The sequence below is a fragment of the Sebastes umbrosus genome, chromosome 8, assembly GCF_015220745.1.
Source record: "Sebastes umbrosus isolate fSebUmb1 chromosome 8, fSebUmb1.pri, whole genome shotgun sequence".
NCBI lineage: Eukaryota > Metazoa > Chordata > Actinopteri > Perciformes > Sebastidae > Sebastes > Sebastes umbrosus.
In genome coordinates, this window is record NC_051276.1 from 24836787 (window position 1) to 24862961 (window position 26175).

Here is a 26175-nt window from a genome sequence, read left to right on the forward strand (position 1 = left end):
TTTCCCACAATGCTCAACTGGGTCTTTACTACTTTCCCCTGTCGTTTTTCTGGATTTTCTCAATTTCTTCTTTGACATTTTTCCAAAATGTTTGTATTTTCGGACAGTCCCAAAAAAAATAACTTTTTTTTTTTAAATCATATTTCCTCCATTTCTACCTACTGCAGCTTTAATCTGTTTCGTTGTAGCTTACATATCTTTTACGACTACATTTCCCACAATGCTTAGCGGGGCCTTTACTAAACAGATTTGCAGGCGGCACAAGAAACATCCGGGTCTCCCACGTTCCTGTTTGGCGACCCGTCGCCATTCGTGTAAGCTCGTCGTAACGGATTCATTTTTTGGTCAAAATCTCTAAATTGTCACGTTTTCCAGCTTTTGGAAAACATTTGACGCCTTGTTAAGGGCTTGTTTATCTTCCTTAACGAGTAAAAAGACTTAAATTCAGGGGTCTTGGCCCCGAGTGGCGAGGTTTTCGTCCTCTCTTCCGAACAGCCCACATTAACTTGAGACGCCGGAATCGTGTCTCTTTATTTTTCTTGTTGTTGTTTTACTGTGAAGATGTCGCCGTGATGGGTGCTCCGCGTTTGACAGAAATGAACCAGGGCCTTCGTCGCCTGACCCGCACTCACTGCAGCCTGCTGTCCTCAGTCGTTTCTCTGTTTGATGCTCGGGAGCTCGGTGGCTCTCTACTACCCGGAGCTCCTCGGCCCATCATCTCCTCACTGCTCGGAGACAAACATGGAGAAAAACCCCAACAACAACAGCACCAACACCAAGGTTCCGCCTCGTTCCAGCTCCGCAGGCCCACCGCCGGGCGACTCTAAACCCAAAACAGGTGAAACCCTTTCAGTAATACAACATAACACAATGTCTGTCTGCACTTTGTAGCCACACACTACATTATCTTTTGGCCTGCTGAGGCCTAGCAGCAGCGCAGAGGTTGTTTATCTGGTGATAGTGATGTGTTGGTCACGAACGAGCCGGTTCAAAGAGCCGGCTCTTGTAAGTGAACCATAAGAGCCGGTTTTCCTTTTTTCTTTAATTAATTCAAGGCAGAATGATAGGATGATCTTCTCCGCGCCACTGGCACTCCATGCACTGACGGTACGTGTCCACAGGGGCATTTTTTATCGCGAGTGGACGCGACATTGGACGCTTGGTGGGCTGTCACTAGACACATGGCTGTCCCGACCTGATTGGATGAACGCTTTCCCTCTGTGGGCTGCTGCTCCCAGCTTTCAAACCGGAAACAGTATGGGGCTCGTTTGGAAACTTTCTTCTCTTATTTCACAAAAATAGTTTACCGAAATTTGTTTCTGGAAACATTTGAGGCGAGAAATAAGCCATGCAGTTGCTGAATCTGTCTTTATTTTCGATCGACAACTTTTATTTTAAAAGATTCTCGGGAATTTCGAGAGGCAGCGAGTTGCGTCGGACGCCCGTGATTTGCATAAAGTAGACTAGCCCTCAACCTTATTCAAATGTGGAGCGGGCGTTGTGACGCTCCGTTTCTGGAATCGCGTCGACACGCTACCAGAATGCATTGCATGGCTGCTTACATGGACAGTGAATGGGGAGCTTGGAAAGGACGGAGCCTGTGGACACGTACCATGACTGTGACTCAATGTTGTGTTAATGACGTCCGTGTCACCAATCAGGTGATGACAGACGAGGATCATACGATCCAGCAGGGAGGTGCAGGGTTGCGCGGGGCGCTGACGGTCTACAGGTACAGAGCAGGAGGGAGAGGAGGAGAGAAAGAAAGAGAGAGTGAGGAGTGCAGTGCGCGAATAGCAGACAAGATGAGTGACAGTCGGAAACGAAGCAGCATGTAAAATTATGATATTCTGGAAATTATAAGGTTTAGTATAATTAAATTGAATAATTTAAGTGATATATGTGCACACATACTAATCATAGGTCAAAACAGTGCTAAATTTGGCTGAATTATAGAAGGCAGATGTGGTAAAAATGAAGAGCCGTTTAGGAGCCGAAAGAGCCGGATCTTTTTGGTGAGCTGAGCCGAATGATCTAGCTCACTAAAAAGAGCCTGAATTCCCATCACTATCTGGTAATGGCTGACGTCGCTGTCAAAACATTTGGCCCTCCAGCAGTCAGAAATGTTACGTTATCTAATATTTGCACACGACACTGTGCTTGTTATACCATTTGCCATACATTTATGCACCACAGTTGTCATATGCATGGATGTAGAGACACATTTTAATAATCAACTTATGCAAAAAAAAGTTTTACCTCCTAGCTAGTTGTTTACTTTACATACAAATTTGATGACTGCTCAGTAAGGCCGCTTTTTTGTTTACAAGTATTAAGTAAGCTAGAAAATGCATAACCTAAAGAAATTGACCTGTGCACCTTTTTTTTTTCCTTCAAAGATCTTTTTATTAATTGTCAATAATCAATAGAACAGTCACTATACAGGGAAAGTACATTTTTGTTTTTCTGAACAACACTCAGCCGTGACACAACACATCAATCAATCATACCTGACAACAACATACATATACACAAACAGCCACAGCTGGCCACAAAAGACCTAACTGATTCTCAATCATGGATACATAAAATTCAAATTGTAGGGAATACAACACAGGGAGAGTATCTGCAAATAAGTCATGAAATAAGGAGAAGAAGAGAAGAAGAAAATGAAAAATAATAATTTAAAAAATATATATATATACACTCATATACATACCTACATACACATACATATATAGAAAAATAAATAAATAATAATAATAATAATACAGATAATGAATAAATAAATTAAATTAAATTTAAAAAAAAGGAAAAAGAAGATACTACTACTGGCTACTCAGAGATAACTGTAGTGGGTTTCTCAAAAAATGACAAAAAGGGGCCCCATATTTTGTAAAATCGACTCTCTGTTCCCCGGGTGGTGTAACGGATTTTCTCTAAATTCATACAGGACATAATGTCTCTGCGCACCTTTTTAATCAAACAGTGTTTTGATTCTGCAATATGCTGTATGTGTGTATCAATTTCATCAGCCGGAGTGAAAGTTTACAAAAGGCCTAATCATTACCCATAGCACTAATGACAATAGATTTAATCAAGTGTGTTTACATGGCTACATGAAACCAGGTTACAAAGTCCCCCATATTACTTACTTTTTTCTTTCTGCACTTTCTGGTTAACAACTTACAAATCCAGCATTAGCAAAATGAAGATGTTGTATTGAAAGATAATATTCCTGTATTTGTATTACTAATGAATGTTTTTTTCTTTTCAGAAAGTAAAAATAATGGAGGCTCCAAGCGCTACAGCCGCAAGCGTGAGCCCGCCTTTCCTAAAACCGACAGTTTCCAAGGCCCTCGCCACACCAATTCACAGAAAAGCAAGAATTTTGACAAGAGACCCCTTCAGAGAGGTGGAGGACGACAGTATGGAGTTACAGGCGGAGGACGACGTGAGGAGGTTGGTATTCTTAAGGGATCATCCTTTTTAAAAAAAAAAAAAGCAGGGCTGTCAATCGATTAAAATATTTAATAGCATGATTGTCCATAGTTAATCGCAAATTAATCACACATTTTTTATCTGTTTTAAAATGTAGCGTAAAGGGAGATTTGTCAAGTTATACTCTTAACAACATGGGAGTGGGCAAATATGCTTGCTTTATGCAAATGTATGCATATATATATATATATATATATATATATATATATATATATATATTATTAGAAATCAATTAACAACACAAAACAATGACAAATATTGTCCAGAAACCCTCACAGGTACTGCATTTAGCATAAAAAATATGCTCAAATCTTAACATGTCAAACTCTAGCCCAACAGTCGACAACAGCTGTCAGTGTGTCAGTGTGCTGACTTGACTATGACTTGCCCCAAACTGCATGTGATTATCATAAAGTGGGCATGTCCGTAAAGGGGAGACTCGTGGGTACCCATAGAACCCATTTTCATTCACATATCTTGAGGTCAGAGGTCAAGGGACCCCTTTGAAAAATGTCCGTGCCAGTTTTTCCTCGCCAAAATGTAGCTCAAGTTTGGAGCATTATTTAGTTTCCTTCGCGACAAGCTGGTATGACATGATTGGTACCAATGGATTCCCCATATTTTTTAGTTTCATATGACGGTAGTATCTTCACTCTAGCTTTGCTACAATCGTAAAATCACAAATTGCATTAGTTCGTTAAAGAAATTAATGGCGTTAAAATTAATTTGCGAGTAATAAAGAAGATCTTGTCATTGAAACTTTTGAACTTTGAAAAGAAGCACAGCATCAGTTTTAAGTTCAAATATGCTTAATAAACATTCTTATCCACCTCTGCCTCTCCAGGTAGCAGAGACACGCCGGGCCGAGTTTAGCCCGGCTCAGTTTGCTGGACCGAAAAAAGTCAGCCTCAACCACCTGCTGAACTTCACCTTTGAACCCCGTGGAGGTAATGGTGTCTTCGGAGATGGAGGCCCCTCCGGTTGGGGCCGCCGAAACAAATGGGGCCACAAGCACAAGCCCTTCAACAAGGAGCTTTATCTGCAGGCCAAGTAAGCAGCTTCTCCATACAATACAATACAAAGCATTATAAAGATAAAGATGTGTGAGTTACCTAACTTTGTGTGTTTCAGTTGCCAGTTTGTGGTGACTGATGACCAGGACTACAAGGCTCACTTCACTGATCCAGACACTCTGGTCAACTGGGACTGTGTGCAGCAAGTGGTGAGTGCCTGTCATCTGTTGAGCTGTGCTACCAGTACACACGTATAAGAAATAAAGCCCACATTCATTTACATACTGATGCACGCGTTTACAATCCATTTGTGTACATTTGTCTTCAGCGCATCTACAGTCACGAGGTGCCGTCTTGCCCCATCTGCCTCTACCCTCCTTTGTCAGCCCGCATCACCAAGTGTGGACACATCTTTTGCTGGCCGTGCATGCTGCACTACCTGTCTCTTGGTGACAAGAGCTGGTCCAAGTGCCCCATCTGCTATGAGGCAGTTCACATTGCTGACCTGAAGAGGTAAATGAGAAATAAATAAAGTGTTGTAGGCTAACTCTGAAGTAAAAGACATATTTCTTTAAAAAGGCTTAACAAAGAAAACACTAATGCTTTCAGATAGAGGCAGTTTAATTTGAGTCTTTGACAGTAACACTTCTAACAATTGGTTTCTTGTTGCAGTGTGGTTGCTATGGAGACCAGGCAGTATGTGGCTGGTGATGAAATCACCATGCGCCTGATGCGGAGGGAAAAGGGGGCTCTGGTGGCCATGCCTAGCTCTCAGTGGGTGAAGGTGGAGGAGCCTGTTCGCTTTGGAGGTGAGAGACAGGAGCACCATTTCCTCAAAGCATCGTGGTCTTCAATATGATTTTACATGGCTTACAGTAACTATAGCACCTTCTACATACAGACATTTTGGGTTTTGTTATTGGAAGATTCACTAGTAGACAGGAATACAAGTGAACCATTTTCCACACACAATTTTCAGTGTTATATACTAGGGACGTCACATTGAGGACATTTTCCCACCGGTTAATAAACTTATGACAACAGCGGTGTTACCAATTACACCGAACATTTTACAGGAAAAGATGACCGTCAATACCTGTAGAGCGCTTACTTTGATCTTTAACGTCGGGTAACTGTGTGTATGGCCTCTCCAATCCAGCTTTCGCTGTGATGCTGCAGGTTTCCACCTGGCACCGCTGCGCTGCCTACACCAGCTGTGACCACTCCGTCCTCGGCACGGCGATTGCCTCATTAAAGTTATGGTTCTCTTATAGCATTGCGTTTAAATCTGAAATATTGCCAAACAGGCACTTTTTCTTTTCACTTTGACACCAAATCCTACGCCATCGTTTTGCCTGTCAACTCTCTCTCGTCCCGTGTGTGTTTGAGATCTGACTGCTGCTACTCTGTGCTGAGACGCCGTACGCAACAGACACTTTCTCTTTCAGTTTGTAGCGTCCATCATCTGACCATGTATTGATAACATGCCGCTGATATGAAAAAAATAACTAAATGGGTCGACGGCGGGGAAGTAATGTAATCAGTGTTTACCTGAACACCGTGTTACACCGGCAACACCGACTACCGTGGCAAGCCTGTTATATACACGTATAATTCCTAAAGGGGATGATCTCCTTACTTTGCATTCAACGTGTGATGACCTGTGTTTTTCTAGATGCGTGTCTTAGCCCGTACTCCAAGCTGTTGCTGACCTCACCGACGCAGGTTCTGAGCCTGGTAGCAGAGGAGAAGGCAGTCCTGCAGGCTCAGCTCAGCCAGGAAGGGGACGCCCAAGGCTGCTTCATCCAGAGCGCCCTTTGTCTTTTGCAGGTAACTAAAGTTGCATGCCTCTCTCTGACACCAGACAATAAGGTTATTTTGTCTGTAGTCATAAATGAAGCAGTGCATAGCTAATAAATAAAGGCTAATAAGCAGGTTTTAGCTATGCCACTGAATGTAAAAGTGATGCATTTTTCTCTTGCATGTCTCCAGGTGGAATATGAAACCTTCTTTATGGCTCAGAATAAAAGCATACATAGCTATAGACTGATATTTACCTCTCTAACTGTATGTCTTTATGTTTTAGGAGCGAGAGGAAATTCTGCTGAAGCAGCAGAAGGCAAATGTAGTAGACAGCCTTGACCTGTCCTCTCTCACTCTGGAAGAACCTTGTTTTCCTGAGGAGGAAGTGGTTACTCACTACAGCATCACCAAGGTGAGTCTAAAAACGCTTCTTTTCAAAATCTTTATTTCACAATATTGTGTCTATTAGTGACGGAATCGGCACGGTTGTGCAGTGGTTAGCACTGTCGCCTCATAGCAAGAGGGTTGCAGGTTCGAATCCAGCTTGGGTCCCTACTGTGTTGAGTTTGCATGTCCCGTGTTAGTGTGGGTTTTCTCCGGGTTTTCCGGCTTCCTCCCAGAGTCCAGTTTAGGTTATTGTTGACTCTAAATTGCCTGTAGGTGTGAATGTGAGCGTGAATGGTTGTCTGTCTCTATGTGTCAGCCATGTGATAGTCTGGCGACCTGTCCAGGGTGTACCCCTCCCCCCGCGACCCTGAACAGGATAAGCTTTTATATGGTATCATACACAATGATTAGTAAGAGGTCTGTCTCTTTCCTTTGTAGCCTGTGCTGCAGTACTCTTCTGCATTTGATGACGAGGTGGCGGAGGTCCCAGAGGACGCCGCTGCAGAGCTGCCAAGCTTGCCTGAAAGTATTTTGGAGAGTGTGCTGGAGGAGCCTCCAGAGGCTGTGATGGATGCAGCCCCAGAGCCCCAGCCAAATGAGGCGAGCCCTGCCTGCCATGCAGACTCAGGCCGCCCTTCAACCAGCGTGGTGCACGGACCATACTACTATTTCTACCAAGGTGGGTAATTCCCTGCTCACCTGCCTTAAGGCCTTTTCACACCGGGGATGAAAACAGAAAAAATAAATGAATTTTCCGTGTTAGGCTAATAATAATAATAATAAGGCTGTACCGGATAGTTTGAAGCATCAAAGCTTTATTCATAATGTTGACATTGTAATTATTATTACTAAAAACTTACAGAAACATTGCGTGAAATAGTCCACTTTCTCTCCTGCACCTCTAACGGGGCACAAACAGATTTATGACATTGACATCCGAGAAAATGTATTGATCCTGTGAGCAAAAGTCATTAGTTTATTGGTTGTTTTGTTTTTATCGGCATCCCAAATTCGCAGGAATCGAAATAGCTGCGGGAAAAAAAACACGGCATTGCGGAATACGAAAGTTTGAGATTCGGTGTGGATAGGCTCATAGAGATAGATAGGTTTGAATTTTTAAACTGACATGTGATTTATTACGTTTGGTCTGAAAAGACCTTTAGCCTTGTAGGGTTTCCCCTGCCCAACAAAATAATTTGCTGCTGTGAGGGAAATGTTACTTTGATGAAATTGAATTGCAAATTTCCTGATTACATAAGAACCAAACAAGACATGGGACAAATCAGCTCAAATCAGCTGTCATCAACAAATCCCGTTTTGTTGGTAAAAATCAGAAGAAAGTAACATTAACATACTATAAACATAGCTGGAAAATCTTGTACATAGCCATTGAAACAATGATGTCTTGGATTCTGACTATGAAAAAGTGCAGGAAGTTTGTCTTGCCTGTATGGGCTTTTTGTTTTTCTCACCTCATGTTTAAGTTTCAGTGTTGACTTTTCTCATTACCTTGTTTTGCTCCCTCTCCCATGTTTGTCCCTCCAGCTGATGACTGCCAGCAGATGTTCCTGCATCCTGTGAATGTACGCTGTCTGCTGCGTGAATACGGCAGCTTGGAGGCCAGTCCTGACTCCATCACTGCCACGGTGGTGGAGATCGTGGGACACACAGTCACTGAGGTCAGCAAAACAAGGAAACACAAACTGCATACTATACAGATTTTTTGTGTAGCTGTTTCAACAGAGAGCGTGATGGGCGTTTCAAGGTTTAGGCAGTATTTTTCTCCACAAAACTGCTTTTACAATCTACTGTAACCGGTGTTCTGTTGGTCTGTTTAAGTCATAAATTTATGTTTGAATATGGCAAACCGTTATTTACTTTAATGACGGGCACACACTACATGAGAATCAAGACGATTTTGGGCCCAATTCCCCCCTCCAGACGATCGTCTGCAAAGCCCAGATTAAAAAAAAATATTAAATTTAACCTTTATTTAACCAGGAGTAATAGTTTTAATATTATCGTTCTAGATATTCCTGTGTTGTGAGGTCTGTTAAGAGTGTTTTTTACATCCCCCGATCGGCTCAGAAGTCCATCCTGGCTGCACCGATCTCAAATCCTAAATATAAAACATGTTCAGTATTTACGATAGGATATCCTGTTGTGTGTGGGGAACCCCGAGGACAGCCGATGACGCGGTCACGCGAGAAAGAGCGATAGCTAATTGAAAACCAAGTCGACTGAAGAAGGAACCACCACCGTCATGGTGGCCTAATGCATGAGCTAATGCAAAATACAAAGCATAAAGTAGTAGTTAGATGGACCTCAGAAATGGACGACCAACTTGTTGATTTGTGGCAAAAACACAAGTGTGTGTTTAACGTTGTTTCTATGACTTCGTCCATCCATACTTTGTGAATTTCAGGACAAAGAAGTGCAAAAACTAACATCGCTAATTCTTCCCGTCCGTCGTCGGCCTTTTTTGTTTACGCTAAAGTCACGTTTGATCGCGAGAGATTTTGCGAGATTTCCGTTTCATTTAGGCGGGACTCTAGTTGTTCATGTATGGAATCTTAGTGTGTGGTGTGCTGTTACTCACTACACACTATAGGAACAAAACTTAAATTTAAAATAACATGTCGTTATGCGTAGGGTCTCTCACATTTTCAAAATCTGTTAAGATTTTTAAAAATCTTTTAGTGTGGGCCAGACTTAACTGATTTTTCAAGCACTGCTCTGTTGCAGGAGATCCGTCGTCGGCATCGCTATCTGGCACATCTGCCGCTCACATGCGAGTTCAGCATCTGCGAGTTAGCCCTGCAGCCGCCAATCCTGTCCAAAGAAACTCTGGACACATTTGCAGGTTAGAACACTTTGCCCGTTTTTTCAGAATGTGAATTTAGAGTTGCAGCGAGGACATTTCATAGATTTGTAATCGTTGATTGTTTACATTTTCCTCCAAACTGCTAGACGACTTGGAGAAGAGGCAGCGCCTGAGGCAGAAGAAAGCGAGGGATGAGAAGCGCAGAGAGAAGCGAATTGAAATCGAGGAGAACAAGAAGCAGGGTAAATGTAAGTACAGCTGATCAGGTCACAAGCTGAAAATCTCTATTTGCGCTCACTTCAGTGTTAAATTTGGCAGCTATTTTAGATTTAGTCTTAAAACGAAAATGCTTATTAGTTCTAGTCACATTTTAGTCATTTTTATTGTGTTTAATGATGTCGTGCCGTCTCATCTTTCATGGAAAAAAAGTTTGTTGACGAACAAATTTCAATATGGTTTTCATTAACGAAATGAACACTGACTCACATGTCCCCCAGATCCTGAGGTCCATATTGGATTGGAGAACCTTCAGCATTTCCCAGCATTCGGGTCTCCTCCTCACAACAGCAGCCCCCCAATGCAGCCTGACTTCACATTTGCCCCCCCTTCACCCCTCAGCAGCAGTCCTTCCTCTGGTAAGAGCAGCTCACTCCTTTGCAATTCATTGTTCAGTGCTGTAAACGTAATCTCTGGCTGTTATATTACTTGAACATTGTGAGTTTAGCATTCCTTTTGTTGTTTTAGATGGGATGAGATTCCCAAGTCTGAATGGGCAAAGCTCTTCTCCCATTGTGGGTAGCCTGGAGGATGACTCCCACTGTATGTCCTTTGCACAGGTGTGTATGGCAAACACACAAATACCAACTTAGCAACACTGCTAATTGAGACTGTCTTTGTCATAAGGGAAATGCATCACATAACTGAAGTGCTAATGTTGTAGCACATAACTTGCATGCTTTGACATGGTCCTCTGTCCTGTATAGATGCTAAGAGATGGGAAAGCCAGAGGTGATGCTGGGCCCAGGATCACTCCAAAGAAAGGTAGTGCAAGATTGCAGATGTTGTGGTGACTTGAACATGTTATGTTACAATTAGGGCTGTCAAAGTTAACGTGATATAACGTTAACGCAAATTTGTTTTAACACCACTAATTTCTTAACACATTAACGCAACTTGTGATTTTTAATTAATCTCTTAAAAATCAGACGTGCCGCTGATCTCTCTGAGGTTGTAGCCGGCTCAGTTCTAAAGCTAGATGAAAGATAGTGAAGATACTGGTATCATATGAAACTATAAAAACCTAAGGAATACATTGGTACCAACCATGTCATACTAACTTGTCGAGAAGGAGGTTAAATAACGCTCCAAACTTACGCTAAATTTTAGCGAGGAAAAGCTGTCATGGACATTTTTAAAGGGGTCCCTTGACCTCTGACCTCAAGATATGTGAATGAAAATGGGTTCTATGGGTACCCACGAGTCTCCTCTTTACAGACATGCCCACTTTATAATAATCATGTGTAATAACCACTGTTCTGTTAGACAGCAGTTTACAAATTAATGCGTTTCTATATTCCTAGTTTGTTCTGTACTGTGCATTTGTGCTTGTGTCAGTTGGTACATGTAGCACGTACTGAAAGGTATGGATGACATAACAGGAGCTTTGTGTTGTATTATGTATTTCCTGTAAAGCCAGTTTTTCTTTTTTACGGCTGTTGAGCAGTGTAACTCCCTGAAGGCTTTCTGAAGTCACCTCATAATATTGTGTCCTGTGTTGTGCAGATACACTGCTAGCTCCCCCAGCAGCGGACAGCGACGGAGAGAGCGACGGGTCGGACCGCGTCCCTGTACCCAGCTTCCAGAACTCCTTCAGCCAGGCTTTTGAGAAGGCACTTCTGCAGCTGGACAGTGGCCCAGCTCCTCCTCCACAACCTGTGGTTGACCCAGGTGTGGCATCTGTGAATTAACTGTATCGAGTAGGGATCCTCGTTAACCGACGATTAACCGTTAACCAACTAGATGAATGCTTTTCATGCAGCGGTGCTGTGGTTTTAGTGCCTAACAAGCCGCCCATCTGCAACGATAAGCCGATGCACAAACAGGTTAAATCCATCCCTTATCACCAGCAGCAGTGTATGCGTAAAACAGACAACTGAGTCCCCAGTTCACTCGTCCGGGAAAGTTATCAGCCACGATGCTGCGTGCATTGTTGTGGACACAAGCAGACACTTTGCAGTTTCGTCCTTTAACCCCAAGGTTGGCGGTTTGATCCCCGGCTCTTACTGTCTGCATGTCGAAGTGTTCTTGAGCGAGACGCTGAACACCAACTTGCTCCCCGGGCGCTTTACAGCAGCTCACTGCTCCTAAATGCTTAGGATGGATTAAATGCAGAGGTCAAATTTAATGTATGTACAGTATATGACGTACCTAATCAAGTTTATGTAAGGTTAGCAAGGGTCTGATAGACTGTGTGTGTGAGACGACGATGAATATGAAGTCATAGCTGTGAATGTAGCAGTGCAGTGTGTGTACAGTTTATTTGTCGGCGAATAAGTGCTACAACTCCTCAAGACCCGAGCCAGAGTTTTGCTCAGCTTTTTATTGAATTAATAATATTTATTTTTACCGTTTAACTGATTGCATTGAAGTCAAAATTCTTAATGTCGGTTAACAGTTAATTATTAACATCCCTAGTATCGAGTAAATTACATTTTGGTAATATTTCTAAAGTGTTTAGTATTTAAAACGTGCACTCATCCTCGGTGTCTTGTCTTTCAGATGAGAAAGGTGGAAAGAAGAAGAAGAAAAAGCAGAAACTTCTGTTCAGCACATCCATGGTTCACACAAAGTAGACAACACTGAAGTTCCTTTAATCATATCATTTCTTGAGTTGATCTTCCCATTGCTTGTGTGTTTACTTCCATGCAGATCTTTCTTGGAGCTATAAGCTAATGAAAAAAAGGTTTTAGTGTGTAGCCAAAGTTCATACTGCTTGTAGTCATTGTTCTTAGGGCTCGATCCGTTGTTTGGGCGGCACGCCATCAGTTTAATTTACCTTAACTTTTCGTTGCACAATTTAGGTCAAAGCTTTGCAGCACCCTCCTGTCGCACTGCAAGCCTTATGGGTAACATGTTGAGATAAGTAAAAGCAGGATACGTAAATCAAGGGATATGACAAGCTCTCGTTAGGTATGCTTTAGGCTTTTCATGGCTCTCATCACAGTGGTTGCTGTACGATGTCCAACTTTCCTGAAGTTGACCATGAGCATCTAGGATCCATGAGTAATATTGATAGGAGAATTCTGGGTGCGTTATATTAGAGTAGCAGTCAGCCAGCTGCAGGCACGTTGCACCTTTAAATCTTTCCAAGATACTCAGTGCTCAGACATCAATGTGGAACTTCAACTTAGAATAGAAACAAATGCATTTCAGTGTTTATCACAGGTAATAATTCGGGCTATTACTTCCTCAGCCTTCAAGAGGATACATTTCGGGATTGAGATCAATGCGCTGGTATTTTTGTAACAACAACATGAATACAAAATTCTCCAATACCATTGTGAGGAAGTGAAAACACAGTATTGTATTAAAAGAGATTAGATCTGTCGGTTCAACAGAACTCCAGTGTACAAGTATATCCTGCGTGATTAAACCAAAAGTACGGGCTTTCTTCTCATTCTGTTCCTCCTCTGTGTCATCTTCTGTTGTAGAAGGTTCCCTAACTTTTAACATTACTCCCCCATAAATTTCAGTGTTAAAAATGTGTGAAGTTAGACAGTTGCTGAGATTTAAAGAATGTGTTTGAAACCTGAAAAAAAAAAAAGTGGATTGGGAATTTGTTTGGTTTGAGGGTTCTTTAATTCACCTTTAATTTTGAGCAAGTTTAAAGGCTAGTGAACGTAACTAGTCTGTTGAAATGAATAAAAAAGTATGCACAATCAAGGCACTGACTGTTTTATTATGCTATTAGCTAATGCCAAGGACGATAAAGGGTCATATTTGGTAACGTCGAATACTAGAAGTCCCCATCAAATTGGTGGCTGCCATGTTTTTGATGTAGTAATTAGTTTTGCCCACATGATGGCAGTCCTGACGAGCCTGATGTGTATAGTACACCTATTATGATTATACATAAAGTTATCTCATCTGTTGAGTAAATGTTTTATACATTGAATGCCTGGTTAATATCACGCTAGGAGCAGGGTCAGACATGAACCAAATTAAGCTATTAAAATACATTAATTATGTGTTTCCTTGTTCATATGACAACAGGTCTCTTCATTCAGGCAGGCATTAGCTAAGGTTTGGTTCTATTCAACCTTTTGAAACTTTTTTATCTATTCACATAAAAACAAATAAGTCATTAATACAAACAATGTGAGAGTCAATGGGAATTTATTAAATAAAAACCTTAAACAGCACTGATACATTTTTTTTAGTTAAAAATTGTTTTAATTTACTGTTTGGTTTCATTTTCATATTTTATAAATACGGGTTTAGAGTGGCTAAATTTGATTTATGAATATTAAATTTAGATTATTCTCATCATGTTGTATTATTGTAACTGTACAAACTAAACAGTACATTATGCAAAAAAAAAAAAAAGTAAGAAGATCTACTTTTTTTAAACTGTCAGTCCCAATGGGATTATTTTCTACATAGCTGGGATGGGATAATTCTCGCCCAATCACATTATCTAATCTAGTGCCAAGCAAAAGATGCGTCAAGTTATCCACATTCAGCTCGACAGCAGACCGGAAGTCAGTCGGATTTGCCTTTAAAATACACGAGTTGCACCGACAGCTCATTTTTACTACTCACCAAATTAAAGGGACTGTTTGTAAGAATCAGAAATGCTTGTTAACAGCGACACCTGTGGCCGTTAAGTCAATGAAAATCAGCGTCGGGCTCGCGCTTGCTCGCTCTACATAGACATGAATGAGCATCGCTCAAAACAGTGAGGCGACACACGTCAGCTAAAACCACAATATCACTCTATATTTCAGCTGCTTGGCAGTAATGTTAGCTGACCAGACGAAGGTCTCTCCATGAATCACTGCTGATCCTAGTGTTGGCTTTTCCTGCTTCAGCCTCCCGACCGCGGTCGGAGGGAGACACCGGCACCTGGTCGGAGACGATTACGTTTCTCTCTGCGGAGCCCCGTCACTTCACAAGACACGGGAAACCTCTGTTGGTCTGGAGGAGCTGCAGCATTTATTTCTGCACAAACGTCCACTGTACATTCACTAGATATCCTCAGAGCTACAAAGTCTTCTGCAGTGTGTAGTGTGCGCGCATGCACGTGTGCATGTGAGGTGGAGTGAGCTGTGAGTGAAGGCAAGCAGGCAGAGGAGCAGAGGAGCAGAGGAGCAGAGACTCCGGCCCTGGAGACCAAAGCTACAGTCCCCCCCCGTGTCCTCCGACCGCGGCCAACACTGTTTTACAAGACGGGCTTCACTAGATATAACTTTTGGTTTTGGTGCTTCTGTGTAGTTTGTGTTGGAGTCTTGTCTGAACAGTCTAGCCATACATGCATGGGAAACCGACCCGGATTGATTTATACGTGTAAGAAGCTACAAACAGTCCCTTTAACTTTACTGTTCATATATTAATAAATTAATTTGTAAACATATTTATTAATGCCTATTTTTATTGTACAATTAGTTATTAATCAATAAAATGCTCTATTACTATTTAGTTGACTCTCGTGGTCCTCCATACATCAGAAGCGTCAGGGTGTTTCCATGGAAACGAGTTTCAGTTAGCTGGCTAACTTCTTTTAACGGCTTCTTTTTGTCTCTACTTCCCTGCTAACTTCTACAAGAGCTAAATGCTTTTATTTTGAAAGTAACAACCGGAAGACGCACGTGGTGCTGTCTAGCTTGACGGTTAGGAGTTGAACCAGTCGGTCGGCTGTCTAGTGGAGAGTCTGTCAACAACACACTGCAACCTGAGACGGGACAGACACACAGACAGCTAGAGCTAAGTCAACCAGCTAACCGAGCTAACCCCCCTCTGTATTAACCAACAAGACACAACTAGTGATGTTTTCTTCATAGTTAGTAAACCTCTATTATGTTTGAAGTTGTTTCGACAAGAGAAGAAGCACAACTGACTTTCTCATTCGGTAAGTTTGTCTCCAGTTTTCGGATCAAAGACAGGTTCAGTCAGTGTTTCCATTTTGTCTTGAGGTTGTTAGCTTCACCGTTGCTAGCCAGCAAGCTGTTGATGCTGTTGATCTATCCTCTTGTTATTATCTGAAGAGTTATTAAGACAGTTTGAGCTGTACGTTTTGCTCTGAATGGTGTTCATAGAGTACTTTAAGGTGTAGTTTGTATGCTTTAACATCCTGTTTGGAGCAGGACAACTCTGTGTCCTTTTGCTCAACTGGACCGGTTACTGACCACAGACTGGACAGGACAGGAAGAGCTAACACTTGTTGCAAATTATAGACTGAAACAGACCGATTTTATTATAGAAACCCATCAAATCAATGTATAGAGAGAGAGAGACTTTGTCATTGTCATGGAAAACAACGAAAAACAGTTAAAAGCAAACATTAAAAGCAAACATAAAAACATTCAAATCAAAATATAGACAAATACAATGTAGCTTTAACGTTAGTTGATTTAATTGACTACTAGAAATGATCTATATTTACATTTATCTGGCTGTATCTTATTGTATTTCTGTCTTGCAGAGCTACCTATGTAACATCTGGCAGGTACACATTAAACAAACCTTTTGGTTGACTGTGGTACATTTACAGTGATGTTTAGTTGTGCTTGCCCCTGTTTTAGACTACTTTTTGATGGATCTATTATAGAAAACTCATCAAATCAATGTCGCTTTAATGTTAGTTGATTTAATTGACTACTAGAAATTATCTATATTTACATTTATTTGGCTGTATCTTATTGTATTTCACATATTACACATTAAATCAAACCTTTTGGTTAACTGTGGTACATTGGTACAGTGATGTTTAGTTGTGCTTAGACTACTTTTTGATGGCAAGAAAGCCCTAAAAACCTTCACCTTAATCTACTGGATTACGTCCTTATTAATACTGATAAATATTACACACAGGTTAATCTCTGCATCACAAGCCTTCCTGGATATGGAAGATGGAACCTGCCAAATTAAAAAAGTAAATAAATGACTCGATAAAATAATAAATATGTCATTAAATGTAGCAAAAATAATATAAAAAATAAACGTAGCCATTAATTATTTGACAAAATGTGACATAAATTGATATTTTTTTTAGATCTTTATATTAATTCCCTTATTTGTTTACTCTTATGTTTAATTTTCGTTTTTATTTATTTATGTAATTATGTATACTATTTACGTGACTCTTGTGGTCCTCCATAGTCCTGTAGATTAAAACAGACTCCTTCGTCGACGTATAGTATGTACATTTAAATAAGTAAGTAAAGAAATAAATTACTAGATAAATTAATAAATATATCATTAAATGTAGCAAAAATAATATAAAAAATAAATATTGCCATTAATTATTTGATCAAATGTGACATAAATTTATTTATTTATTCATCTTTATATTAATTCCCTTATTTGTTTACTCCTACGTTTAATTTTCCTTTTTATTTATTTATGTAATTTATGTATACTTGGATGACAGCAGGCAACTAAGGTTATAAAATATATTTGTGGATTGTAGTTAAAAAGCTTTGTTGTACATTATGTGAGAACTCACTTGAGAGATACCATGCTTCCTGTAAACACATTTTTTAATGCCTATTTTTATGGTACAATTAGTTATTAATCAATTAAATGCTCTATTACTATTTATGTGACTCTTGTGGTCCTCCATAGTGTGTGGATTAAAACAGAATCCTTCGTCGATGTACAGTATGTACATTTAAATAAGTAAGTAAATAAATAAATTACTCGATAAATTAATAAATATGTCATTAAATGTAGCAAAAATAATATTAAAAATAAATGTAGCCATTAATGAGTTGATAAAATGTGACATAAATTGATATTTGTTTTAATTTGCTTCTTTATTTATTCATCTTTATATTAATTTCCTTATTTGATTACTCTTCTGTTTAATTTTCCTTTTAATTTATTTATGTAATTATGTATACTTGGATGACAGCAGGCAGCTACGGTTATAAAATATATTTGTGGATTGTAGTTGAAAAGCTTTGTTGTACACTATGTGAGAACTCACTCGAGAGATACCGCGCTTCCTCTTTTAGTTGATGATAGATCAGTTGACATGAAGTTGTCTATTGTCTATGTAAGGAAATTTCCTCTGTATAACTGGCTGGACCAGGTCACTGTATCTTGCTAGTAACACTCTGTGCTCTACTCTCCTTCTGTATGTGCTTCCTGCTAGAAATCAAAGACATATCTCTGACTTTTGCTGCACCTACTTCTTAAAGATAACTGCCAAATGTCTTAAATATTCATCATGCTATAAATAATACAGATATTGGACTCGTTTGTGAGTTTAAGTAATGTGTGTTATGTAAAATACTCCTTTGTCTACGGCTATATAAGGCAGACACTTTCCTAATCCCTGCTGTGAATGTTTAGCATTCCATCTTAGCGAAGGCGTTTCCTGTCAACATCTAAAGTTCAAGTTTTCAACTTTTCAATCTCTGTTATGCGAGCACAAGCCACTGTGTTTTCTCTGTTTCATTCTGTTTCCTTTTCTCTTCATATCCCATTTTTGGATACAGAGAATTTATAGATTAAAATGATGTAATCAGCACCCAAGTGGTTTAAACTAATCAGTGTAACTTGTCAGCTGATGTGCATAAAATGACATGCGCAGAAAAAGAGCAGACATGGCTATTACAAAATACTGATGTTGCATGTCCCTTATAAACTAGAAAGAAAATACCACTAATTTGTGAGGGAAATATCTTTATTCCTAGATTTTTGGGTTGCTGGATAAAAATGTATATACAAATGACTGATATAGTTGACTTCAAGACATCTCTGACTATATACATGCTGAAAATCAAACATTTTTACTGTATTAATTTAGATAATTTCCAAAATAAAAGTCCCTACACAGAAATGGGGAGCAAACTGTACTGTTAACAGTATTTGTAGTTCCCAGATTCCCAGATTGAATTTACATAGATACAGTAAGGAGTGTGTGAGTGATGGCAGGTGAGCAGTGATAAAGGGCTTAATGAAAATAAAAGAACAGCAAAAGGTAAACAGCATCCAGTTAATGACTTTCCTCATGCATTTTATTGTTTTTTATGTCTGCACATATGCCATCAGCTCAGATGTAAGGGTGTGACTATGTGTACTCAAGTCTGTGTCAGTGTAAACATTATCATCTCTTTGCTTCTGTATGGAGACGTGACAACACGGTGAAGAAGTATTTGGACTTGACAGCCCCGTAGCAGCTTTGCCGTGATTTGTCTGCCACATACTTAGTCGCAGCAGTCTTGACGAGTGATTGTGTGCTTTGTTGACACAAAGTGTGTTCCTCCTCTTTAGGCTCCCTCAACTCCTTCCTCGTGTGTGATATGACATCGCTGCTCGGTTACAACAAAAGCCAGTGCTCTACAGCAGACGGTTGACGTCTGGTCAGGTAAGAAATGCTGGGATTATCTCACAGCAGTTGGATTCAGTCATTTTTCTGAAAGCACTGTTGCTGGTCTGCATAGCGAAGTACCTCAACACAGCAAAGCAACATGTGGAAAGCATTATCAGATGTGAAGGAGTGTCTTAAAGGGCTACCACAGAAGTGCTTGAGTTGTAATGTTTTCTATCTTGGTTTTCACTATAGAAACAACTGATACAACTCATTATCATCATAGTGTGTCAAAAGGCCAGAGTCAGATGATCTCCAGTGACCTCATATTTATCACCACACCTCCGTTTTAGATCGAAGAGTCAGTTCAAGATAAACATGTGAAAGTTCATTAGGGGAGGAGCTGAATCTTAAATAGCAGTCTGGTGTGCAGTAGAATCCCCCATTCATCGTCTAAAGCCTGATTTGCTTGTGTTACAACATGAAAACGAAAACAATGACACAGTACAGTTGTCCGGCCCCTCCCGTCTCAGGATCCACCTTAAAGGTACACAGTCATGATCACTACTGCACCAGTCATTCAGCTTAGTGATGCACGCAGGTCAATCAGGGGCAATAGTTAAACAGATTCAAGGCTACATGTACAGGTATGTAGCCAAACACAGACAGTATGTATAGTATATAAATGTCTGCTGTGGAGAGGGTCATATTTATAGGAAATTATAGAATATTAAGTGATTAGTTAATCAAAATAGTGAATAGAGAGACTTCCAGTGAGCGCTTCATGAATGCTGTGTTGTGTCAGGATATAGTGACCATTTAATTCAAATTACTTTTTTATCATATTTGCTCAAAGTTACTGGCTGCAGCTTTGACAACGATAATGATCGCTCTGTTCTATTCAGTGACAGTGAGCCAGTGTTAACAACACCAGGACCCTGAAACTGAAGCAGCTAAATGGAATTTAACCATAATAAATTGTATTACTTGCACCTGTGCTTTTCCTACTGTGACTTGTCAAAATGTCTTTTATGAAAAAGGTTTATCAATATGAATATGGATGGCAAAAAAAACAGTAATTGATTTATTCTATCATCCCTTATTCAGCTGTCAACACGCGTGTTTTAACCTACTAGAGTGACCTTGTGTAAATATCTTTCTGACTGTGCTGCAGTGTAAGGCACTCCCAAGACAAAGTCCACAGTAGTGATTAGATAGAGTGACGGCTAGTGCGGTAATTATGAGTTTGATTTATGTAGTGCTGTGGTTGAGAACCTCAGTCATACAAAATGACCATAGATCAGCTTTGTTTTGTTATTTTCCTTTTTCCTTTAAAGGTGCTGTTGAAGAGGATGGCTGCTCAGGTAGAGGTTCAGACCGGGGAGGTGGGGAGGACAGTAGTGGGAGGACGACTTCACCTGAGTCCTTTGACAGACTCCAGCAATAAGAGCCTCAATGAGATCTCCTCCATCAACCAGTCCCATATCATCACTCCAGAACCTAACAAACCTGTCCCGGCCCCCAAGCCACGGCTCACTCCCAAACCTTTTGCATTGGAGAAAAACCCCACCATTAAGCCCATACTTGCTCCTAAGCCCCATCCCAAGCCCCGACCAGAGTCCACTCGCCTTTCTGGATACAAACCAGAGCTTCCATTCAGTCCAAAACAACAGCAGCCAGTTGCCACTGGCAAACCCAGGCCAGTGGCAACCAACCCCAACCGACCTTCCCCTACCTCCTTTAAAACATCTAATAAGTTGAACACTGGACAAACAACCAAGCCGATAGTCCAGCCATTTAAACCGGCCCCTCCTCTTGACCCTGAAGACCCCAGCAAACCCATTCCTCCTGTAAGAGCAGAGAGGCAGAAACCTGGCTCATCAAGCTTGGCTTATTCCAAGAGCCTTAAACAATTTCCAGCATCGGAATGGTCTGGAACCACTAAAACTCCAGATGAGAATGACCAGACGACATCCAGCAAAGGTGGGGCCTCCATTACCAGAGCCAAGTCCATGGGTTTTCTCGCTCAGGTAGGGCAGGAGGAAGACGAAGAGGAAAAAGCAAACCCAGCGGTGCCACTGCGGCCACAGCGGCCACAGCCCAGAGGCTCCAGGCCCAGACCCGTGTCAGCCATTTTCCTCGACAGTCCGACGGAGACACCAGATCCCTCCCCGCGCTGGGCAAGACGACCACTTTCAGCTGATCTCACGGCCAAGTTTGAGTCAATCGGCCTGTCACTGCACCGTAAATCTCCCAAAGAAAACACTAAGGAGAACACTCCAGAGGAGGAGAAGGCACTGCCGCAAAAGAGAGAGCAGGAGAAAACCCCTAAGAGCACCGCACCGCAAAGTACTGATGGTGTAGCTCAGCCTGCTGACCAAAGCAACAAAAAGACCGAAGAAACGACCGCGAAAGAGACGGATGAGGATAAGCATGCAGTTAGCATCAAGTCGCGAATCAGTCTCTTCCTCGATTCATCCTCCTCTCCTGGGACAGGCGTCGCAGGCCCAGGGTCAGATCTTCCTTCTCCAGTGCAGCCAGTCCCTGAAACCACCACCGAACCGCCAGTGGGTGTCAAACAGCTCATCAAGCAGCTGACGGAGGACACAACACCAATTCAGAGCCCTGTTTTGAAACCTGTACTGAGGCCCCGCCCCTTGCCCCTCGACCTGACTAAAAGGTAAGAGCTGCTGTCAATGTCTCCTCAGCTTGCTTTTTGTCCCACGTCTTTGTCCACAAGTTCCATTGTCACGCATGGCTTTTGTATTGTGCAATGTATGTTCATCAGGTTTTCATCCGAGAGGTCGCCAGACCATGGCAGTGTGTTCTTCAGTGAGGCGACAGACCGCCATGAGATCAGCAAAGATCCTCAGTGGAGGGTAAGAAAGGGACTGAGCTTCGTAGGAACTGGTTTCTGTCGGGCTCAGTCTATGTTTAACAGGCAAATGAGAAACAGTGTTACAGCTTAGTGCTGGGGAAAGCTTTCACATGTTATCCTTTTAACACAGTTGCATTTTAGGCTACACCCCCACTAATGTGTTTTTTAAAACAGCATATTAAAACGATCTCCCTTCCTTTTAGGGCCCTTTCATTATTATTCTCCGTCCATACTACCACTGTACCACTGTCCGTCCAGACTATACAGCAACCCCAGAGTTTTAAAACTAAAACGGGGTCAGCAGCATTTTCAAACGTCTCCATTTTAGGGGCTCAAAAACGCCTAAGTAGTGTGGACGCTAGGCATAAACATAGCAAAAGTATAACTTTAGTGTGTTTCTTCTCATCTTTTAACAAAATAAAAACCATGGCATCTAGCAAAGAGAAGAAAAGACTAAACAGTAGATTGAACAAGGTGGAAGTTGACAGAATAAGCCATATTGTGTGCCTTTTATACTCACTGTTGCCATGGCGAAATACATCTTTAACAAAACTAAGAGTGTTTACGTTTGTTGTCGACCCCTGTGTGTCTGTGTTTAAAAGAGAATCTCCCTAGAGGAAATGGGGCATTACAGTAAAAAGAATCGTCAGTGCCGTAGATGTACAAAGCTGTGAAACCTAAGCCAGCCGGCACATTAATCTTCCCCGGTGGCTGCCGGTTATGAAACACGCAGAGAGGCGATCACTGGGAAAAGGTCAACACAGAGAGGCTTTGATTACCACCTCTGCACCACACCCACTGTTATGAGGCCAACATAGAACAAGGGGATACCATTACTACGCTGACAGTTGTTCACTCAATCACTTCAACCCATTTTGAGTGCTGTATTTTCTCCTGTTATGTTGTCAAGTCACATTTTTTTTTTTATTCTTTGTTTCTGTCAAATGATTCCACATCTGTTGTGACATAGTGTTCAAATGGTGAAAAAGTTTAACAGAAAAAAAAGCATGATTGTTAAATGAATACATGAACAAGTGGCAAACTTCCTGTTATCTCTTAACAATTCTCAGTATATCTCTGAATGTCCTTAGATTGAGGAGTCAGCCGTCACACCCAGTGACCAGAAGACATTTGTGGATTTAAAAGAATCCCAGGAGCAGCTCAAAAACGCCTCCACACCTGAAGGGCCTGAGGCGGTACAGACGTTCGGCGCCACTTCCAAGGAAAGCGGTGCAGACGTGCAGACAGTGCGAGCCTCCTTGTTTGAAAATGTTGTGGAGAGGCACAGCGTGCTGATGGTGGAGGAGGGCAAGTCTGCAAACAAGGCTAATGATTCGCTCAGCAGCCCGTCGTTTAAGAGAGGAAACAGTGAAGACGAGGGAACTCTGGTCACTGCCACTTACAAAGATCCCGTATCTCCATCAGGTCCTCTGAGGGTGTCGCATGCCTTTGACACTGTGCAGGCAGTGGAGGAGAGCAGGGTAGTGAGTGAGAACATCCCATCAGCTCAGTGGGAGGACAAGGCCATGACGCTACGCTCCAGACGCTCAGAAGCGAGCAGGCCGGTGGCAGAGAGGACTGGTTCAGCGCAAAGCGAACCAACTGTGGCTGGGACGCCAGAACAGCAGCCTCGGTATCTGAGAGTCGGAGCTTTGTCAAAATGGACCGCCACAGGTCTCGACCAAGAGGCAAGTGTGGAGAAAGGGATGCAAAAGGAATCACAAAGGGAAGGACAGGTGGCTTTAGATCAAGACAGGGACAGGCAGAGGGAAGCGGAGCAGGAGGAAGTGGCTGCAGCTCCTAAACGATTGAAAATGCTGCAGGCAGAAGATCAGCCGAAACCCAGGGCGACCTACTTTGCTCTGACTGGACAAATACAGGAGCCAGTTTCTCCTATAGATGCAGGAGCGAGCATCGGGGACATCAACGTGGCCTTTGATGATTTCTCCGTGAGGTCTGCACTGGGCAGCTCTCAAGGGAAGGTTCTTCCAATGAGGAGGAATCCATCATTAGATGAAGCTTTAGGAAAAAACTATCAAGTTGAGGAGCTGATGAGGGGCCACAGGGAGATCAGATCAGGGTCAGATGGACAGACGGCAGAGGAAATGATGGAAGTCGAAAAGAAAAGAGAACTACAAAAGGAGACGGAAAGACACATGGCAAAGCTGAAAGAGATTGAGAGGGAAAAACAGAGGCAGCTGGAAATGGAGAAAGAAGCAAATTTAGAGTTTGCACGAATGAAGGAGAGGGAGATGCAAAGAGAATTTGAAAGGCAAAGACAGAAAGCCTTTGAGAAGGAGAAACAGGACTTTGAGGAGAAACGGCGTGCGCTGGAAAGGCAGAAACAGTTAGAGCTCGAGCATCAACAGAAACTTCAAGAACTGGAGAGAGCGAGACTAAGAGACCTTGAAAAAGAGAGGCAGCGGCAACTTGAGAAAGAAAAACGGCGAGAATTGGAGAGACAGAGAAGGATCGAAGGAGAGAAATTCCAAGAGCAGGAAAGGGAGAGACAGCGTGAACAAGAGAGGCAAAGACAAAGGGAGGAAGAGAGGCAGAGAGAGCTGGACAAGGAAAGACGGCTGCTGGAAATCCAAAAGGAGAAACATAAAATGGAGGACCTGGAGAGAATTAAAGAGCTGGAGAGACTGCAGCTCTTGGAGTTTCAAAAACAGAAACAGAAAGAAAAGGAGATGCAGCAGCTCATGGAGCTCGAGAAGCAGAGGCTAAGAGAGAAGAAGGAGAGAGATGAGGCAGAGAAAATGAGACAGATGGCATTAGAACAGGAAATGCTGAGAATGAGAGAGCTCGATAAAGAAAGGGAAAGACAAAGGGAGATGGAGAAGGAGCACCAGAGAGAGATTGAGAGGGAAAAGCAGGAGAGACAGAGACAGAGAGATTTAGAAAGGGAGAGACAGAGACAGCTAGATTTTGAGAGGCAGGAATTAGAAAACCAGAGGCTGAGACAACGAGAGCTGGAGAAGGAAAAGCAGAGGAAGGAGGAGTTGGGGAGACTCAAAGAGATGGAGAGACGACAGCTCTTGGAGTTGGAAAAGCAAAGGCAGGCAGAGAGGGACAGACAGCAAATTTTGGAGCTGGAGAAAGGCAGACTGAGGGAGAGGATGGAAAGGGAGGAGGCAGAGAAAATGAGACAGATAGCCAAACAGCAAGAAGCAGAGAGGCAGCGACTAAAAGAGAAGCAGAAGAAAGAGGAACAAGAGAGGGCGAGGTTGGAGGCATCTCCTCTCAGGCCTCAAGTGGTGGATCTGGACACGGTTCTCCGAAATGCACAGCGCAGTGACCCTGCGACACGATGGAGGGAGCCAACTCCGAGGGCAGAGGAGTCTTACAAACCTGCCAACCTTGACATTGACTCTTTCTCATCTCAAGCTCAGCTCTCCCCGAGTAAAGACTTGTTTCCTGTTTCTGGTATTCAGGGTGTAGACGCTCCATTTGGAGCTAGATCGCAGCCTACACCTGATGTAGATGTTAGCTGGAGGTTGCCACCACAGACTTCAGCAGGTTTCACAAGCCCAGTATGGATGCCGTCTCCTCAGGACCCGTGGGAACTGCGGCCTGTCGAGATGGCTGTGGACAAACCTGCGGCTGAACCCAGAAAACATGCCAACAAACTCAGCCCAGAGCAACTCCTCCTCAGGCAGGAGGAACGGCTCCTGTCTCCACAGAGGCACTGGCCCTCTGTGCTGGATGATCCACATCACTTGGCCCCTCTTTCCCGGACAGAAGCCAAAAGTGGAGGCTCTCCGGGTGGAGCTCCCGAGGAGCCGATCTGGCTCCTCAGAGAGCAACATCCTCAAGACAGCAGGGGTCCCGTCCATAGCCACAGGAGGTCACAGGGATCTCAGGTGAGTCACAGATATCCATGAATGTTTTGTACAACTGTAGTCTCAGTATGTTGAAATCAAATACAATATTTTTGTAGGTTGTACATGATGATTATCATAATACAGGCAATATTGCGATAGACAGTATTATTGCAACAACCCCCTAAGTAAAGATCAAAATAATCCACTAAAGTTGAAAGCAGGTTGTGTTATATATGCTATTACCTGTTTTTAAAGTGCTTTAAGATTCACGTAATTTTGTAGATGCCTGAGATAAAATAGTATGGGACAAAGTGCACACAGTCCTAGACATTTTTACACACACCAACACATGTACACGTGCCTTCATTCCAGTATGAAACTGCCAAAAAGCGGCGAAGGGCTGAACAGCC

At 42.2% G+C, this 26175-nt stretch overlaps 2 protein-coding genes across 4 annotated transcripts in view; both read left to right on the forward strand.

Moving 5' to 3' along the window:
- The first annotated feature begins 262 nt into the window (after positions 1-262).
- On the forward strand, positions 263-13470 carry rnf10 (ring finger protein 10). Its single transcript, XM_037777554.1, has 17 exons — positions 263-838; positions 3278-3462; positions 4346-4551; positions 4633-4723; positions 4843-5027; positions 5187-5323; positions 6190-6344; positions 6601-6729; positions 7143-7383; positions 8250-8383; positions 9450-9567; positions 9675-9776; positions 10026-10163; positions 10273-10364; positions 10512-10569; positions 11311-11475; positions 12307-13470. Exons 1-17 carry the CDS (start codon positions 667-669, stop codon positions 12378-12380), a joined length of 2382 nt encoding a protein of 793 aa, XP_037633482.1. The 5' UTR covers positions 263-666; the 3' UTR covers positions 12381-13470.
- Positions 13471-15312: 1842 nt separating this feature from the next.
- The window catches only part of si:ch73-138n13.1 (trichohyalin), a 33252-nt gene continuing 22389 nt past the window's right edge, over positions 15313-26175 (forward strand). For 2 of the 3 annotated variants that reach the window (XR_005207791.1, XM_037776992.1), the window contains exons 1-5: positions 15316-15655; positions 19027-19120; positions 20401-21743; positions 21852-21942; positions 23033-25804. Coding sequence is in view for 2 of the 3 variants with exons in the window: in XM_037776992.1 (XP_037632920.1) it covers positions 20416-21743; positions 21852-21942; positions 23033-25804 (4191 nt within the window). In the remaining variant the exon portion in view is untranslated. Of the gene's footprint in view, positions 15656-19026; positions 19121-20400; positions 21744-21851; positions 21943-23032; positions 25805-26175 lie in introns of all 3 variants that reach the window. The other variant, XM_037776993.1, reaches the window with a different exon arrangement.